Source organism: Patella vulgata, chromosome 7 (genome assembly GCF_932274485.2).
Source record: "Patella vulgata chromosome 7, xgPatVulg1.2, whole genome shotgun sequence".
In the NCBI taxonomy this organism is placed as follows: domain Eukaryota; kingdom Metazoa; phylum Mollusca; class Gastropoda; family Patellidae; genus Patella; species Patella vulgata.
Window position 1 is genome coordinate 17,911,244 of NC_065885.2, and position 19,035 is coordinate 17,930,278.

General features: G+C 32.9%; 3 protein-coding genes across 3 annotated transcripts in view; 1 reads left to right on the plus strand and 2 right to left on the minus strand.

Moving 5' to 3' along the window:
• LOC126827723 (SLIT-ROBO Rho GTPase-activating protein 1) overlaps nt 1–4,903 on the minus strand; it is a 132,039-nt gene extending 127,136 nt beyond the window's left edge. Inside the window, exon 1 of the mRNA XM_050557218.2 lies at nt 4,715–4,903. Within this exon, the coding sequence (XP_050413175.1) occupies nt 4,715–4,781 (67 nt within the window). The 5' untranslated portion in view covers nt 4,782–4,903. The remainder of the gene's footprint in view (nt 1–4,714) is intronic.
• Nucleotides 4,904–5,016: 113 nt separating this feature from the next.
• Nucleotides 5,017–7,987, plus strand: LOC126827733 (protein FAM72A). Its single transcript, XM_050557234.2, has 4 exons — nt 5,017–5,305; nt 5,557–5,634; nt 6,366–6,490; nt 6,631–7,987. Exons 1-4 carry the CDS (start codon nt 5,148–5,150, stop codon nt 6,708–6,710), a joined length of 441 nt encoding a protein of 146 aa, XP_050413191.1. The 5' UTR covers nt 5,017–5,147; the 3' UTR covers nt 6,711–7,987.
• Nucleotides 7,988–9,858: 1,871 nt separating this feature from the next.
• LOC126827366 (cilia- and flagella-associated protein 54) overlaps nt 9,859–19,035 on the minus strand; it is a 38,017-nt gene continuing 28,840 nt past the window's right edge. The window contains exons 37-45 of the mRNA XM_050556657.2: nt 18,667–18,794; nt 18,183–18,291; nt 17,622–17,808; nt 16,278–16,542; nt 14,536–14,661; nt 13,410–14,082; nt 12,580–12,727; nt 11,907–11,981; nt 9,859–11,254 (exon numbers count right to left, since the gene is read on the minus strand). Coding sequence (XP_050412614.2) covers nt 11,135–11,254; nt 11,907–11,981; nt 12,580–12,727; nt 13,410–14,082; nt 14,536–14,661; nt 16,278–16,542; nt 17,622–17,808; nt 18,183–18,291; nt 18,667–18,794 — 1,831 coding nt within the window. The 3' untranslated portion in view covers nt 9,859–11,134. The remainder of the gene's footprint in view (nt 11,255–11,906; nt 11,982–12,579; nt 12,728–13,409; nt 14,083–14,535; nt 14,662–16,277; nt 16,543–17,621; nt 17,809–18,182; nt 18,292–18,666; nt 18,795–19,035) is intronic.

Genomic DNA, 19,035 nt, shown 5'->3' on the forward strand with positions numbered 1-19,035 from the left:
GTATTTACCTTCATCTTGCATATCAAGTCTAAGACAAATTACAGGTAAAACAAAATTTAACAGATCAATACACCTAAATGTTTGAGTTTATCTTTGAAAAGACAAAATGTGTAAGAAAATAAATATAGATGTCTAGACCTAATTACAGTATTTTTGCTTGGATGCATTCAAGTGGTCACATGATTAAATCATCATCTATTGTATTTCTGTATTTCATCTGAACTCCTTTATTTACTCATGACCTTAACTTTACTTACTCATACAAAAATATCTTTAAAAATGAGGCTTCTTATTTAGTGAAAGAAAACATTGTTGTGGCTACCATTCCTGGATTTGAAGGTCAGATTTGATATGAAACCGAATATTGGTTATTAAACGAGTAGTTGTTAATTACATCCTTAATTCTTAGGCAATCAAGTCTAAGATGATTATTAAAAAGACAGGTTGCAAGGGTAACAAAAATACCCCCAATTAATTGAGATCTGAGAATAAGTATACTGTTCAATTGCACAGAATTCATTTAATGTGGTCAAATGTGAGACAATCTGCAGTGCACATTATTGAAGATTAAAGCTTGTACCTTGTCCGACTACTAGCCCTGGGATAGTGGATTCAAATTTTTTATTTTTACGTCCCTGGTGTGTAACCTAATTTATATGGTTGGGTGATAGGTACAGCACAAGCATGCTTATGCCAAATAATTCAAATTGTGAATTTAAAATTTTCAAAAAAATAGAGGATAGGCTGCATTCGAAACTACCGGAAATGTTCACCCAACAGACTATTGTACCTTTTTACAAATTTATTTTTATCTTCAACAGTGTAACAAAGAAATTTAAAATTCAAACACAATGTAAATGAAATATTTGATTGTAACAAGAAGATGTTTGATTTCAAAGACGTTTGTTACTCTCTTACGATTTTAACAAACAAGAAAAAACAACAAGAGTGTCATGTTTGTCTCGTGTGGATGGCATAGCTGTGGTGGGTTGTCCTAACAGTCAACTCAGTTAAAGTGTGCTTCTGTCACACAATCATGATGACACACTGGCCTACTGACAAAGATACAGAGAGACAATCAAAAAGGTGCCAGAAACCTTTATATGTGTAATTAGTGAATATGATGATTATATTTAATACTCAGCTACAACAGAACAGTTTTCATTCATTTTATATTCTGTAATTAATATTTTATTGGTCCCTAGCAAGTTTTATTAGCAAGTCATGTTATTACTTGTGTAGAATAATAACAATAGTAAGCATATCCTGCCTTGTACACAGCATGTCACAAATAATTAAATGGACTTGCAGCTTTATAATCCTTTATTTGGGATATCAGATCACAGAAACATGTCTCTTATTACTGTAATATGTTGTCTATATGACGATGTAACTGCTTTCTTAACAGCCAACCAATTAACATAAAATTACATTAAAAAGACATTATTATTACATTAAAAACATCCATAGATACATCAAATGACTATTACTGTACATGTATGTGAATTTATTTCAAATTTACTAATTATTAATTGTGCTGTTGTTATTTAGAAATCTATGGTACTCTATGTAAAAACATATTTCTTCCTTATTAGTACATGTACATATAAATATTTAGAATGAACACTTATATATATATATATATATATATATATATATATATATATATATACACACTATTTTTGAGATTTATGTCCATATTCCATTAACAATTGTAGAATCTACTATGTAAATAATTGTACAGCATAAACCTATATGGCATACTCCATGTGGGGACGTTGGTTTAATAAACTTAGTACAAAACCATGTGAATTTAACACAAACCTATACCTATATTAATAATACAAGTATCTACATTTCAATATTTCATAATGGAAAGCTGTTTAATGAAATCAAGCATGCATGACTGGATAACAATTACATACATGTACCAAGTCAATAGCCTTAATTTATTTCCTAGTGTATTCTAATACTATATGTATGTAACAATACAAAGATATTTATAAGTGATCATACCCCATCATTATCTAAATGATAGTACAGTATCGGGCTACATTATGTAGATCTATAAGTTGTTTCATTTATATACACATGTGCTACTAATGCGCTTGTTTGGTCCATGTTAAAAGAGCCATTAAAACATAATTGATCAATTATTGATTGACAAAACAAGTACATGTATACAAATAATCAATAGTGTAGTACATTTACTATGATTTACGGTCATACACTAGTATTCAAGTCAGCTAATTTGGAAATAGTCCACAAAATAAACCTTTATTGCATTTTACAAATAATACTGTATAAAACAGATATACATAGAACAGTCAAGTCAACACTCCTGTGTCGGTGAAGGGAACTTCGTCTCATAAATACTTTTTAGGGGAATTTTTGTACTTGTAGAAAGACACTAAATCCATAATTTCTGCTGAAAAGAATTTTGTCGACCTTGATAAGCTGAATATGAAATTATCTTTTAGGACCTCAAATACATGTACAAACAATGCATTACGAGAATTCATACAGGTAATTTCAAAATTACATGTATTCAAGATTCTACGAATGTGAATTTGAGTGTTTGATAGCATAGATCATTGGATATTCGTCTAAGTTCAAGGCAGAAAATACAGAAAAATTTCATAATAAAAACTTGTCACAACTATCATTCTACAGGTATTCAATAGAACTATGATAATATTATACATTATAAAGCAGGCAAGTTGGATAACAAGATTTCCCATTGTCCTTGTAAGTTCCAGTAAGAGAAGTGTTTCTGACTTTGTGTATTATGTACATGTACCTAATTTGTATTTCAGTAGTTAATACACATGTATCCACATGCTAAGTGTTTTATGATGTATGGCAAAGATTAATAGATCTACTTCTTCAACAGATTAATCAAGTGTTAATCTAATCAATTACCCTAATCTGTTTGTTTGCTTATATAATTAATGACACATACTTCCGATATCTTAACAGGATTACATTGATTGTAAAGACACAGGATTACATTGATTGTGGCAGTTTTGAAACTGTCACTTTAATAAAGGAAATTAAGTTTCAAGGGCTGTGTTATCTTTTGTGAATTTTTCTTTTTAAAACCCCGGAATTGAAGTAGTTTTTGAATACTAGTACATGTACATGACAAGCCTATGGTATCTTGTATATGCCCATTGATTTTAATATAGACCTAGCTACATGTATGTATGCTTTCTTTTTGTAAAATCTACCACATAAACAGGGATGTAGATCAGTATGCAACTAGCAGGAAAAGGATTCAATGTAATATGAAACTATTGAAAGTTTTTATATTTTTTGCAATACAATGTACCTTGACATCCAGGATACGGTAAAGAAAACTTGAAGTAGGTAGGTGATTTGGGAAAAAAAACAATGCAAATTTTACAGTCTACATAATATCATATCCTTGATACACATTAGATAACAGGAAAGGAACACAATGTGATAAAAAAAATAAAAAAAATCCCCAAAAACATTTAGATTCCAATGTACTTATATAACACCTACATAAACATTTTAATTATATTATCGTTTTTTCACTCTGCCAGTTTCCTAATTATTACTGACCTAAGTCATTTTCTTCAAAATTAAAATTATGTCAATAAGGCTATCAATATATTTTAATTAAATTTCATATCCATACCGCATGGACTACTTCATGTTATGCTGGTATCAAATAAGACATATAATAATATTAGTTAACAATGAAAAGTACGAAGCACACTCCAAAGAATTTATCTACCAGTATTAAACCAATAAATGAAAAGAGTACAGACAGAACAGGAGTATAATTTTGAATGTATAACTGTATTGTCAAAAATTTGTTTGAATATCAACAGGAATGCTTACTGAAATATTCACTGATTTTTACGTATGGGTATTCATTATTCTATGTCAATTCAAACTAATGGAATATTATCAGAATTTTTTGAACAGACATTGTATGGTTTGTATTAAAAAAATATTTCCGGACGTCAACAGTGACTATAAATTGTTATCCGCAAATGATTGTCAAATTGACATTGTACCTTGTGTATTGTATGTAATAATAATAAAAAATATATTGTAAATATAAAATAGAAAGTAAATTATGAAGAATTTCAATATTGAAACTGATAAAATGTCAATGTGGGCATATATTATGGGCATCCTCTGGTGTTGGCTGTGGTGAGGAAGGACAATTATGATATTGTCATCACTTTATAAAAATTAAAAAAATATTATTAAAATATTACATCTATAAATGAGGTTTTTTTTGGTGTTAAAACAAATATTTTCTAACTTTTGTTGTGAGGTGAGAAAGTGCAGGTCACAGGGGCAGGGAAGGAAGAACAGATGTCATACTGAGGGGAAAAAGGTACCTTTTGAGTTCCCTTGTAATTTGTAAACAAAGACAATTTGACCACAACTGATATGATGACTAAAGCAGCAAATTGGTGCCATTATATTAAATTATGATTCAGAAGAAATGCATTTCAGAGAATGAGCCATCATAAAACCATAATGGGCAATAAGCCTATAATAGTAAATAGAGTAGTCTATTTGCTTGGCTTGCCTTTAGTCTAACTCAGTCAATGACTCGCAGACTCACTGGTGCTAAAAAGCTAAATTAGAAGTGTGAAACCGAAGTATGAAGGCAACGGGTGATAAGCCGACACACACATGTATGACAGAAAATGGCAAATTTCCTTACCTCTCATGTGGTTATCAAACTCGCTAACTATCTCCTTCTCTTTCTTACTTTTTCTTTCTAGTGCCATCTTGGTTTTTCACCAACTATTCAACTCCAATTATTAATTATTCCACTCAATCTTTATTTTGAAGTTTAAGAAGACATAAACACAACATTTTACCCGCAAGATCGGCGGGAATTCTGGGATATTCCGGTAAATCTCGCGTGCATTCGCGTGACTTATTGCAGACGAAACATTCTGGGCTTATCCAATCAAATGAAAAGTATGGACAAGCATTATCGGTATTAACCAATCACTTATCTCTAAGCTGCAACAAGGTGTAAATACAGACACATGTCACAATCAGGCTTTCTGCGACGTCCGTTTTGAAAGTGCACGATAAATAACTTGCTTATTTGTTGATTCAGTTTATTCATTCCATAACCTATCAAAATGAGTAAAGACGAACTTCACCCAGCTTTCAGGAAGAAAATTGTCTACAATCTTGATTGTAATGCGTGTGGAATGACGCTATGTCGAAGAGGAATGCGAGCTTTTCTCCTGTCCGACACGAAAATAAAATTATTTTCCACTGATATTCCAGAGTTCGGGTAAGGATTTCTTTTGCCACTCTAAATCTGGTTGACTTTTCATATATTCTTAATTCGTAGCAAGATTTTTTGCGCATTTTTCGGACATCAAGCAGTTAAAACCGAAAACCTGTATTGTTGGCATTCAATGGTTGAAGATTGTCTATTTTTAGATGACAGCCAGGAAAACTTGAACAAACTAAAAGTAGATAAACTGAAAGTAAATATAAATGCCATAACAACTTGTCACAGATTTGAACAATTTGTTTCAGTGCTGTAGAGGTGGTACCACAGATGTTATTGGTTGAAAAATGTGCATGTAAGCAGCAAGATGTAGCATGTCTTGGCTGGTAAGTGAATCTTTAAAGGAGCTAAATCGCTAACATTTGGGACCTAGAAATTGACACAAGTGGGTCGCAACTCATATAATACTGTAATATGAATGTATATAAACTGATATACTTTCAACGGTTTCCGTTTTTACTCTAATTTCAAATCAGTTATGTTCTGCGAAATAAGCCAGCAGTCTCAATCGAATGCAAATTTCTAGCGCCTGGTTATTCCAGTCTACATACGCCGTTTGGTTTGGTGCAATATGTCTAGCCTCGTTCCTCGAGTCTCTTGCTAGAACTGGGGCTAAAACGCATTATGGTACACGATTCGTGTACCAATGGTAAAATCTTTATTTTGTCTTAAATATTGGATATCAGAAGCCCATCTTTTTCCGGTAAGATCACAGCATCAATGTTGATTTAAATTGACAAATAATTTGTGTTTTCAATGTTGAAGATTTTGGATGATATTGAGTTAGAGACTTAGCTACTTTAACCATGCCCGCATATATATGGGGCCTCCCTATGACAAGTAATAAATTTGTTTCATTGCCTGGCATTCCATCTTTGCATTTATTAGGCTGCGATATTATATTTAAGAAACAAAGTTTATATTACCAGAGACTCACTTTTCATGTAGATTAATCCCCACCCCAGCTTTTTGACTACAGTAATTAGTGTATTTGTATTTTATAGTTGTCTATCATTTATTAATTGAATATTAAATAATTTATGTTTGTATATTTCAGTGGTAATGTAGTAGGGTACCATGTAGCTTTACCGTGCAGAAAATGTTTAGTATCTTGTAATAATGGTCATCTATGGATGTTTGAAAGTCAAAGTGTATCGTCTATAGAAAGATTTGATTCAGATGGTTAGAAGTTTATTTTCATTTACTTACAAATCTGTGAACCTCTAAAATATGAGAAGTGATATCAGATGTTCTAGAAATAGTAAACATAATCTGGACCATGTTCAGCTATTTATAACATGGGTTTCATAATTTTTTTTCAGATGAAGGTTTTTTAGTGTGGGGTAATTTAAAGTCTGTAGAAGATGACAGTGTATTTAATATAGAAGAATGTATACGATAACAACATTAAGTATCTCCATACAAGTGTAAAATAGACTGATAACTTATGAAATGACCTTTTTTATTCAAACAGTCCTTTGATTTATATGTGAAATAACACCATCCAGTGACACAGTCTTGATCCACAAACGTTATCTCTCATTTTACGCAATCAATTTTTTATCAACCATTGAAGACCTCAAAAAGCATTAATGCCTCTTTGACATTGAAAGGAGTATGGAACAGACATAGTCTATATGACCATTCTCCAAAATAAACCAACAGTAAACCGAAAAATTAATTACTTGAACATGTTTTTAGTTTTCAATGTTAAAAATTTAATGAAAGCGAGACATTAGAAATTAAAATCTAAAAACTTTTGGAACATCATAGGGTATGTAACTGACCAAAAAGTCAGTCAACCACTGCCAAATAACTACAGTTAGATTTTATATTGTCAAATTTGTTCATATACCATTGATACAATGAATAATTTATTATTTTTTCAAATTGTACTTTTTATATGCAATGAAAAAGACTCTATATTCTAAGAAAGATTGTTCAAGTACACATGTGAGCTGTGTAAAAATAAATATATTATTAATTTTAGAATGAAAAAAAAATGAAACAGATAAGATCAGTAAGTCACACAACTTTGAGTAGTATCAGATGTCTAATTTAGGTTGTGGTTGCGGTAATTATAAGTGTTTGATTTGAATATATTGGTCAATTCATGTTACTCTTAACAAGCCTGGACATAAGGCACCTGTCACAGACTTTGTCCGGTATAAATTATTATGCAACGATAGAAGCCTGGACATAAGGCACCTGGAGATTGTCAGGCACAAATTATTACACAACGTACATGTATATTTTGTGACTGGTGCCTTATGTCCAGGCATGCTCTAGTCATATTTTCTTCTTGCATACACTCAAGTGTCAAACTAATTTTCGAGTTTGCAATTAGAAAATAGAACTAGAGACATGATTTGACCAATATATTCAAATCAAAAACTATTAATTATCATAAACACTACTTTATTAGGGCTATACAAATATGCTATATATATTTTGTAAATTACTGTAAAGTGTTACTGTGGTATAAATTGGCAATCAACAATATCTCCACAAAATTCTCTTTTAAAAAGTATTTAATATCTATCTCAATTTTATTATTATTTGTATAATATATAGGGCCAGGTGTTGTTAAATATATTACCAGGTATTTTTGTTATGTTCAAGAAACTAGTACCAGTATATTATATATGGTGTTGCAATAAAAGGAATATATTAAATTTTATTATATATACTTGTTTTGATTATTATATACTATTCAAAAAAAGTAGGGGATATTTGATTTTGGGGGCATAATACTAAAATATGCAAATGACTACGAAAAAAAGTCACTATAGAACCTAACAGAAGAAACATTTCCAGTTACATGTGACGCCCAAACGCACCAATAGCTACCGCATGGAATCCAGGTGATGCTTGGGATCATCATGGGGGTCCAACCCAAGATTTGCAAGACTCTGACTTTGAATGTTACAGTCATTGTGGCATTGAATTCCAGGGTGGAAACATCAGTTTAATTGTTTTAGTGACCAGAAAACAAATTTTGATATGCGTCGGCTTACCCAAAATGAAAGGTTACGTGCCCTTAGCATGCTACAGATCGGCACAACACAGGCGGTTGTGGCGCGGACGATGAATGTTTCTCAGTCTGTCATAAGCAGGCTATGGTCCAGATACCGTGATACACAATCTGTACAGGACAGACCACGCTCAGGTCGACCAAGGGCGACAACTCAAGCCCAGGATCGATTTATCCGTACCTTGGCCTTGAGAAATCGTGTCATCACAGCAAATCAGATCAGCGCTCGTCTTCAAACAGACACTGGTGTGAGAGTGAGTGGCCAGACGATTCGGAATCGACTGCATAGGGGTCACCTTCGTGCCCGACGTCCTCGCGTGATCCCTTGTTTGAGAGATCATCACATTCAGGCAAGACGTCGTTGGTGTAGGGATCGTCAACACTGGGATAATCAAGCTAGAGCAATGTGATGTTTTCAGATGAGTCAAGGTTCACTGTTGATTTTTTGGACAGACGTTGGAGGGTGTGGCGTCGTCGAAACGAGCGCTTCCAAGACGTTAACGTCATCAGACATGATCGATTTGGGGGTGGTTCTGTTATGGTGTGGGGAGGCATCACTGTTGCTGGAAGAACGGCTTTACATGTTGTTGCAGGGCGTGTTACAGGCCAGTACTACCGGGACAACATCTTGGCAGTCCATGTTGTGCCGTTCGCACGACGTCATCAGGATCGTTACAGGTTACCTCCAACAACAGAACATCACCACATTACCTTGGCCAGCACTGAGTCCCGACCTCTCCCCCATCGAGCATGTCTGGGACATGCTTGGACAGAGGTTACGTCAACGTCCTGCCAATGTCCAAGAACTTGCTGCTGCGTTGCAACAGGAATGGGACAATCTGGACCAAAATGACCTTAGACGTCTCATTAGGAGTATGCTACGTCGGATCAATGCTTGTTTGGCAAACAGAGGAGGATTTACCCGTTACTGACTTGGTTGTGATGCTGTGGTAACTTTGCTGTTTGACCCCGGGTATCATTTTACCCTTATAATGGTCAGTCTGTGCCTTACTTAGTCTAACGATCATTTGGAATAAATCGATGAATGTGAACTTCATTTCATTTTGTCATTTGTTTCTTCGTCAGTTTCATTAGGTGACTTTAATAGAACTTAAAAATCAAATATCCCCTACTTTTTTTGAATAGTATATTTTAAATGATATAGTTAAAGATGCATTATGAAAGATTTAGATAGTGCTGCCAAATCTTGCTATAATAGTTTCAAAATAGATGAGTTCCAGGGGATTACTTGCAAAATTTGATAAAATCAGAAGTTCTGGGAAAATAATTTTGCTCATTTAAGTGCATCCATGTATAGGAGTGGAGTGAGGCCAAAATGGTGGCAATGTTTCATACATTTATTTTCAGCCTTATTTCGATGAATGTAGGAGCAAGAGAGGGCCAGAAATTATCCTAGCATTGATAATTTGGATTTCTTCATTAAATATTAAATAATCAATCTGAGTACAAATTAAACATCTTATTAAGCCGTGAAACATTTGATATTTCAGCCTTTAAATATCAAATAGTTTAATGTAAGAGATTATCCTTTGGTTTATCAGAAAGATCTGTCAGCAGTTTCTAGGCCAGTCTTAAAATCCATTCCCTATGAATCACTAAGTTGTTTTTAGTGTATGGTCTTTCAGAAGTGTTGATTTCTCTCTTCCTACATGACCTAATTAGGTTAATTTTTGACTCGCGTCACATATTCAATAATTGTTTAGACAGATGACCTGACATGTCGCATTCAAGGCATGGGGCTGAATCCATGACATACATAGACAATAGGCCTTATGATATACAGCACATGCATTAGACCACTTGATCATCCCCCGCTGACCACAAGATTGTTTGTATACTCCACCCACCCCAGATGGTTTGGATCATTATCTAACATACATATTGTCCTGGCAAACTTTTCTGTACACGACAGGGAATTATACTCTGGGCAGTGGCACTCATGTTTACACAAACTGCACACATATTTTCACAAAAATTTGACATGTTTTGGTCCTTGTTTTTTTCAAGTTTGCCAAAATGCAAATAGAAAATTCAAAAACATAAGTGACAATAGCCTAAAATGAAACCTGTTAGATGTAGTCAGTGATGGGATTTAAAAAATAACAAAACAATTTATTTGGAGTATGGACATAAATATTCTTGATAATTTATAATGCTGAAATTTATCACAGTTTATAAAAAATATAAATAACTTTACAATAAATAGAAATACAAAATTTACATTAATTATTTCTCTAAAATTATATATAAAACAACAATGAAAACAAATTGTACATATATTTGAATGACAATAACTTTTTTCTATTTACATATCACACATTCAGATAAGATGTAAGTTAATCAGGTACTAACATGAATCAAATATATCATTCTCTTATTTTAGAAATCTATTAATAATGTACATAACTGTATAAAATCAATTGCTGATTTTAGGAAAATTTTATGAGAGATAATTTAATGTAATTTCTGCTCAAAGAAACATTATAATTACCGTACAGTAATAACATATGATTTTACTAATTTTAGAATCATATCAAAGCATATCTGTAGACCCTCGGACAATATTTCAGATGTAAAATTCATGATGTGATATTTATATTATGCCAGATATATGCCAAGTAATGTTATAATGCTTATGATATCTAAAAGTATACCACATAATCAAATATGTACAAATTTCATCACTGAAGAAAAAGATTTTAAATGGTAATTGTAATGTGATTTATCCATCCTTTTACCACAAAACCACAAAATGAAAGGAATGTTGTTATTTAAGGGAACAATTTAAAGAGCCATGACAACAGATCTCCATTTTTAAGTATCAGACCAAGAGCTGGGTCAAACATAGCTTCTAAAGTCTTGATGTTTGTTTTATTTACTTCAAATGGTATCTGAAAAATAATAGTAGTAATGAAATACAAAATGATTTATTAGAAACGATCCAATGTGGACATTTCAATTCACTATGGATGTGTACACAAGTTATGTCATGTTTGAAGTACAGGAATGAATTTGTCCTCATGGCATTCCAACAACCATAAGCAGTTTTCTGAAGGACAGTAAAATGTAAACAACATGACCAGAGTTCCGATATTCTAAAGGACTCCTCCTTATGAACTGTCTTAGCAAAATAAATCTAAAAAATCACTTACTTGTAATAGTGCTTACAAGAATTGTACATGGACCTTGGGGACTACATTATAAAACCATATCAAATTTTGGCATGTAAAAGTTCCTTGATTATCAATATTTTTATTAAAGATGCATTATGTAAGAGCTAAATCTGCCTAATGCAGATCTTTTTTTTGGCCTCAAATGTTATATAAATCATTAATTAGACAATAACTCCACTTAGAATGAAGTAATTTGACAGAAATTTCCAACATATTCCCTTTTTATTATCTATTTTTTAAATTATTATAGCGAGAACTGTCAGCTCATTATCAATATCTTACATAATTCATCTTTAAACCTTCATCATCAGCAGCAAAACAAATAATGGACTAAATGAAATTTTCTGATATAATAAAAGTATTATTGTACCTCTAATGGTGAATCTTGTTCTGTTTGTGAAGCTAGCAGTAAACAACAGTCTTCTAGACACTGGCTTAATAAATTCTACAACATATATAATTTTATAATAATTCTTGTTTTTAATTTAAACCTATATGATACATTTTACTTTGTCCAGTTTGCAAGTCAATAATTTCAGGGACAGTACAGGAGAGAAGCAGCACATTCTAGCTGTGTTAAATCCTTGTTTCCTTGAATATGGCACAGTATCTCTAGTGTATTTCTGTCTACCCAGCTGCAACTGAATTCTGGTACTACAGTGCATGGTAAATTTAATGTATAGTTTGATTATATAATAATGAAATGAAATGGGGTTTGACATCAAACTTTTCTGCACCATACAGGTTAATATGTCAGGCAGTGTGTCTTGAGGGAAATTTTGTCTGGACATAAATGTTTTCCCGCAAATTATATATCAAATTACAACTGCCAAGTATACCGGCAGACCTCGATTTTTCGTCCCATCCTGCCAGGTCCTCCATTTGGCACCACTGACAAGGAAGAAGCCAGAGGAACCTGCACAATACTCTTTGAGGCATATCATGGCTCCTACATTGTAACAAAGACAGTAATTTAATATAAAATGTGGATGCATTGTTTGCAGATCTAGTTATAAATTTATGTATAATGTGACAAATCCTACCTCCAACAGTTCATCTCTTTGTAATTTAGGACTAAGAGGTTTAATTCTCTGTGTTTTTTTAAGTTTAGTTTGACTACTGGATAAAGATGGTTCTTTCTTCTGTTTATCCAATAGTGATATCTCTCCTCTTTGAGTTAACACAGCCAATCTACAAGAACATTGATAAAAAAATCGATCTGTTTGAATGATATTTAGAAAATGAAATTTGATTAACTATGTTTTTCCGGTTTAAACAAATTTCATTTGAAAGTAACCCCATAAACATTGAAATGTGGCATCTAAAATAACTTTTAATAATTAAGAATTTATTATACTACATTTGCAATAGGACAGGTAAGCAAAAGCAACAGGCATACATGTAACATTATACTACTATCACAATACGGTCAGAGGTGAGAATTTTATTTGGTCAGTGATATTCTCTCCCACTCATCTTCAAATTTCAACCAAATCATGCATGATACCAAATGTTCATGTTTTAAAAAAAAGAATTTGTAGACATTTTTCTTGACATTATCAAAAAGCATGGTTGCATATTTGTAGTTTGTACGGATGAAATCTGTCATACTATAGTACTTGTTTTTGACCAAAACAAATTTTGATACCCAAAATTGTCAAATACTACATAGCAACACTCATGAAGACAAATCTGGAAATAAAACACCGGTCGCTTACAATGTTGGGTACAAAATCAGGTTCTGTCAGGCACAGTTCTCTTGGTGACTGCCATTATGTCTGGCACACATTTGTCTTTTGTCTGTCTTTTTATTGATATTTTTAAATCATTATTTCCATGCCTGCATGAAGAATATTCTAAATACATCACTCACCTATCATGCAAATCATTTAACTGAGCCAAAGATACCCATAGATACCCTGGAGAAAAGATAGCAGATACATTCTTCTTAAATAAGGCAAATAATAACATGATCTTTTTATCTGGTGAGTCGGGTTGGGAAGGATCCGATTCCTCTAGTGTTGGTTGATACCACTGTACACAGATCTCATTATCGTCTGGGGTAATGATAGTTTTATCTGATGGCATGTATGGTTCTTTTATAAATCCTGGAGGAGCTACTGTCTTGACGTCAACTAAACTGCACGTGGAGCTATCGATATCTAGTTCAGTGGCCTCACTCATATTTGATGAGTAAGATTTAATAGTAGGTGCAGTGCTTGTTGGGGTTTCTGGAACCTGTAACATTAATCCTGCAGGTGGATAGATGGCGCAACAGTTTGCAGAGTAGCTTGGTAAATTAGCTGCTAAATAATGATGCATGGATGTCATACGGGCCACCCATGGTCCAGAACATAACATATATTTAATCAATTCATTATTTGATGTTGTACTTGACTGAGCGTGGCTGATAAAACCTAGATCAAAATCTGGACCAAGATCTCCACCATCAACCTGTGTATTGCTCTTGGTATCAGGTACTGTAGGTACACTAAATGCTGATACTGTTTGTGTACTACACATTCTCTGTAATATAGTCTGATAACCTACGAAAAACGAAAAAAGAAATTAAAAAAAAATAATCTGGAATACCACTGAACATCTCACTACTGATAAATAATTTGTATTTCAGGACCTTATTGAACAAAACTTTTAAAACTAAAATATTTAAAAATGTTGCTATTCCAATGGCCAATGTCTAAAAATCTGGGCTGTGATTAAATGCTCAACAAATAAACAGCCCACATTGTTAAAAAAATTTCGGACAGGAATATTCTTTGAATAGAACAAAATGTACATGGTATCCTAGTTAAATATGAATTTTTCCTCAACTATCCTAGTAGGAGAATACCCTTAAAAGAAATACATATTTACCTTTATCTTGTGAGCATTTAACCACTTTACAACAAATAAATTTCTTTTAGGAATAGGCTGGTGAGATAGGTATAGCTCCTTGAACAAAGACCAAATCTTTCCAAAATAGAAAATAGAAGTCTTACCTAATAACTGAATCCAACTGAGATCTTGTGAACCAATTTTAGCCTTAAGAATCTGTTCTTCATATGTATCTGTCTGTTTTACTTCCTCAGCTTCAACCATTGTAGATAATTCTTCTTCTATTTCATCTATCGGATACGGACAGAAAAACAATGTAATAATATAATGGGTGAAAATATGAATCGACTGGAGGACAGTTGGTATTATTCAGGATAAAATAAAAATGAGGTAAGAGCATTTGCGTGAAGAAAAGCAGGATAATGTAACTAAAGTCTCAACAAGTTCGATTTTTCACATATCTACACACATCAGAGTTAAAGAAAAACTTTCATGAAGAATGGACTGGTTTGCATTTTACTATATTTGTCTAACACTAACAGTAAGTACAAGGGGATCACCCCATACGAAAACATAAGGCAATACACAATCAATAGAAACTAATAAAACTGAAAATGGCAATAGCTTAGAATTGATTGATTTAAATAATTTTTGGACCAGAATAATTTCTAATAAAAGTATTTTTGAAAGTGTATTGTTATTCAACCATTATTCTTGTAGTAGTTTATTTTACATGGAAATATAGAAAAGAAGAATTCCTTATTGTATCTAATGAGAAAAATACATAATTTTCGAAATATATGTTATTGTTATAGTTATTTGAGGTACACTGATTATTAATTAGCAATTAATTAGTCTATTTTTACGGAGACAAATACACATAAATCTTTAATCGAATATAAAGGAAATGGCTACTGTTTACGTTAATGTGATTAACATCTTAACACATCATATAATAATGTTATGAATAATGAAATTTATCTACTGCCATGTTAATAGAAGAAATCATATAGTATACAACTAGAAATTTGATCATTCATATCATCGGCTTACGTAAATTAAAACCCTTTCATAAACATTGCAATAATTATTTATAATTTCTTGAAATAAGAATTCACTGAAGAAGTGCTGTGGCAGGTTTGACAAAATTTGTAGACTAAAGGGGAATAACTCATGTAAGAAGCACTATTTCACTACCGGTAGACAGAATGATTTAGAAATTATTCTTGTTCATAAACAGGCATTATGCAAGAGCTAAATCTGCCTATTGCAGTTCTTTCTTTAAGTCTTGTATCATAAAGCCTGTCATTGAGTCAACTGAATTGGTTTCGAATCTCCGGTTGTACGTGACAAGGAGTAGGGTTGCCTGTCAGAACCTCATGGGTTTTCTCCGGGCTCTCCCAATGCTAAAGACCCCTACACGCAAGCGAATTATGGAAATGAAATTGAACCATATGTTGTTAGTCCCGAAATGACCTAGTTTGTGTCGAATGGACGTTAAACCCCATTTCTCTCTCTCTCTCTTTCTTTAGGGCTTAAATGTTATATATACTATTAATTAGACATTTGTTAACATGACAAGACCATAATCAACTCATCTGATGGGTCCAATTTTCAACAGATTTTAATCTGATCTGCGGTTCAACAGCGGTTGATGATTAACAGTAAAATTGGATAATCAAGACTTTGTTTATTATCATAACAATGGTAACAATGGAAATCGAGGCTACAGTGTTATTGAAATGAGAATTTCTCGGCTCACAGTGAAGTAATTTGACTGAAATTTTCATCTTCCATAATGCTGCTGAAAATAATTTTCTTTGTTTGTTTAAATGATGTGGGAAGTACACAATTAACTATATGCTGAGATTGATCTTTTTTCAAGAAAAATAAAATAAAAACTCACTTTTATAAATCTTTTTCTTCTCACCCAGGACATAAGCTCCAACAAGATCAAGAGCTAAGAAATCAGGTATTTCTTTAATAGCTTTCTCCGTTAGTTTCTGAGTAACAGCCATGTTGCCCTTCAATAACAACCTTTCCCTCTGTGCTTGTCCTGTAGCTGCTGCACATCGAATAGCTAACCAAGCAGCTCGTCTTTCTGTCTCACTTTCTGCTACTGTATCTTCTTCTTTAGTTAGTTTACTCTTGCTTGCTCTCTCTTTCTTAGACTAAAATTAAAATAAAAAAACCTCTTTGATAATAGGCAAAAATAAAATTTCCGATTGGACTGATCTGATGCGTTATTTCAAATGACCATTTCACGGTTCATGACCTCATAAAATGTCAATTGTGTCAACAATAGATTTTTAGGTGACAAGGGATGCACCTACTATCTCAACCATTTCTGCTTCGTCTATCATGGGAATATATATAATTACAACAAATCAATAACATTACAATTTCAAGGTTTACTTTAGCCTTTGGCCTCTGAACTTTCATTTATTTCACTCTTTATCCAATGAGGACATCAACAACAATTAATCTATTTTATTTTACCTGGCTTAGTCGGCTTTTTATTTGTGATAAAGTGGTGAGATAGTTAGAGATAGATGAGATAGTTATATTCTCGGGTGAAAGAAAATTGGTTGAAGAAGATGCATCATCTATATCAGTATTCAGTGGCTCTGGTCTCTCGATGTGAGACAAGGCAGTTCTTTGGCCACTTGGCAATAAAGACTGATCAATTTGAGACAAGGTGGCTCTTTGGCCACTTTGTGATGGACTTTTATTGATTTCATTTGGCAAAGCTGGTCTACTTTTAGCTACATCTGCACTTGGTGAAACACTTATGAGACCATCAAAGGATGACATCCGTCTAGCCGACGGAGGGTTTATATCAAAATTTGTTTGTGTATTTCCAAAATCAGGCATGGTAACTTCCTCTTGAGCTGCGTGTGTTTCATCTTCCTCTTCCTCTAAAATATTCTGAGTTAAGCCCAGACTCTGTGAAGATGTGTGACTTGATTGACCAGGCATTTTATAATGTAACAGTGCACCGAGGTCATCACCTATTTCTTCCACCATATCTTCTTCAGATATAACAGTGGGCTAGATGGATTGACAGAAGAAAGAACAGAAGAGAGAAAGAAAAAGGATTAAAGGAAAAAATAGAAGAAATTAAGGTTGAGATGAGAGAAATAAAGAAAAATCTTACTTTTACATCATACATGTATTTTTTAATTCAAATGAGCAGCCTAATTATTTTGCTGATGTGATTTCTAGATCTCATATTTTTTTTTGTTCATACCTTCCATTTTTTCTTGCTCTGACTGCTACCTGGTGGTTTAGCAGTGTTAGGTGGTACTGGAGTAGTTATATTACTCTCATCACCACTATCACCAGCTGTATCTGGAGGCACCACTTCTTTAGCTGCTAACAGGTTGCTACTATACAGATAGATTTGACTGATCTCTAGATATGCTTGTCGAATTAAACTGAAATAAACCACCCATAATATTGTTCAGTTTCAACTAATAGATAATACGAAGTTTGTGATAATTTCAGTAAGCACTTATTTGGAATGCCATGGATTTTATGCTTCATAAACACAATACTTTAGTCATTATGAGACTAAAATTGTAAAAGCTTCTATGGTCACATTTTGCCAAATGACTACATTTCCACCAACTCTTCATTGCATTCTGTCAAGGTTCTTTTACATGCACACTAATATGTCAGTTTTTAGTATCCTCTGAATGACTAGGCAGTCATTTCCTTTTCAGCCCTGCCCTTGACAAATGGGATTTGAAAAGGTATGAGTTTCTTCTCAGATTCTATACAGTCAGTATATTTATTATTATTTCTATACCTTAAGTTGTGATCTGTACAATAAGATGTTTTTATAGCTTCTATAATTGTATTTGCTGCTTTTCTTGGAGAAAATTTACCCAAATACATCATCATCTTCTGTACTTTGCCTAGAATAAAAAAATTAAAACCAAACAGATAAAATACTATACAGGAAGGTATTTTTTAAGTGCCAGAAGATGGTGATGACATTACAGTATCAACTGGTCCTAAGTTCCAGGGAGGCTGTAGCAATGAAATTTGTTTTTGCAGATGGACAATTACAAATACCACTTAAAAGTTTTGATAGGTCAAATATATAACAGGCTTCATGTTTACACAGAAATTTTGTTAGTGCACTCACTGATCAATAAAAATGAAGGGCATTGATAAGCAACAATGTCAACATACTTTTTATGACATGAGACTTTTGCCAGAAATTGTATCATCATGTAGGCCTACAGTTTGAATCCATAAATTCTGAATTAACATAAACAGTTATTTACCAAGATCAAAAAGTATTTCTGCTTCTAGACTGGAATCTCTGTTAACACTTGATCGAGATAGATCTAAAGCGGAGACTAAAACACCGTAAGCATCTATCCAGAGATAAACAGCATCTTGTTCTGGTAATCTGAAATTATAAAATAGAGATAGTACAGATATGGTAACTAAATTCAAATAGCTAGAGCTCTTTGATCTTTGGCAAAAAATGATTCTTCAGATTTCATATTTTGATTCACTTTGTGGGATGACAATCTGTCTTTCTTAGGGCTTTTATATCTACAGGCAGAGTCAGTGTTGAGATATAACTGATTAAACTTAGTAAGCAAGCTGACTTCCGCCTAATCCTTTGGAACAAAAATTTTATCATA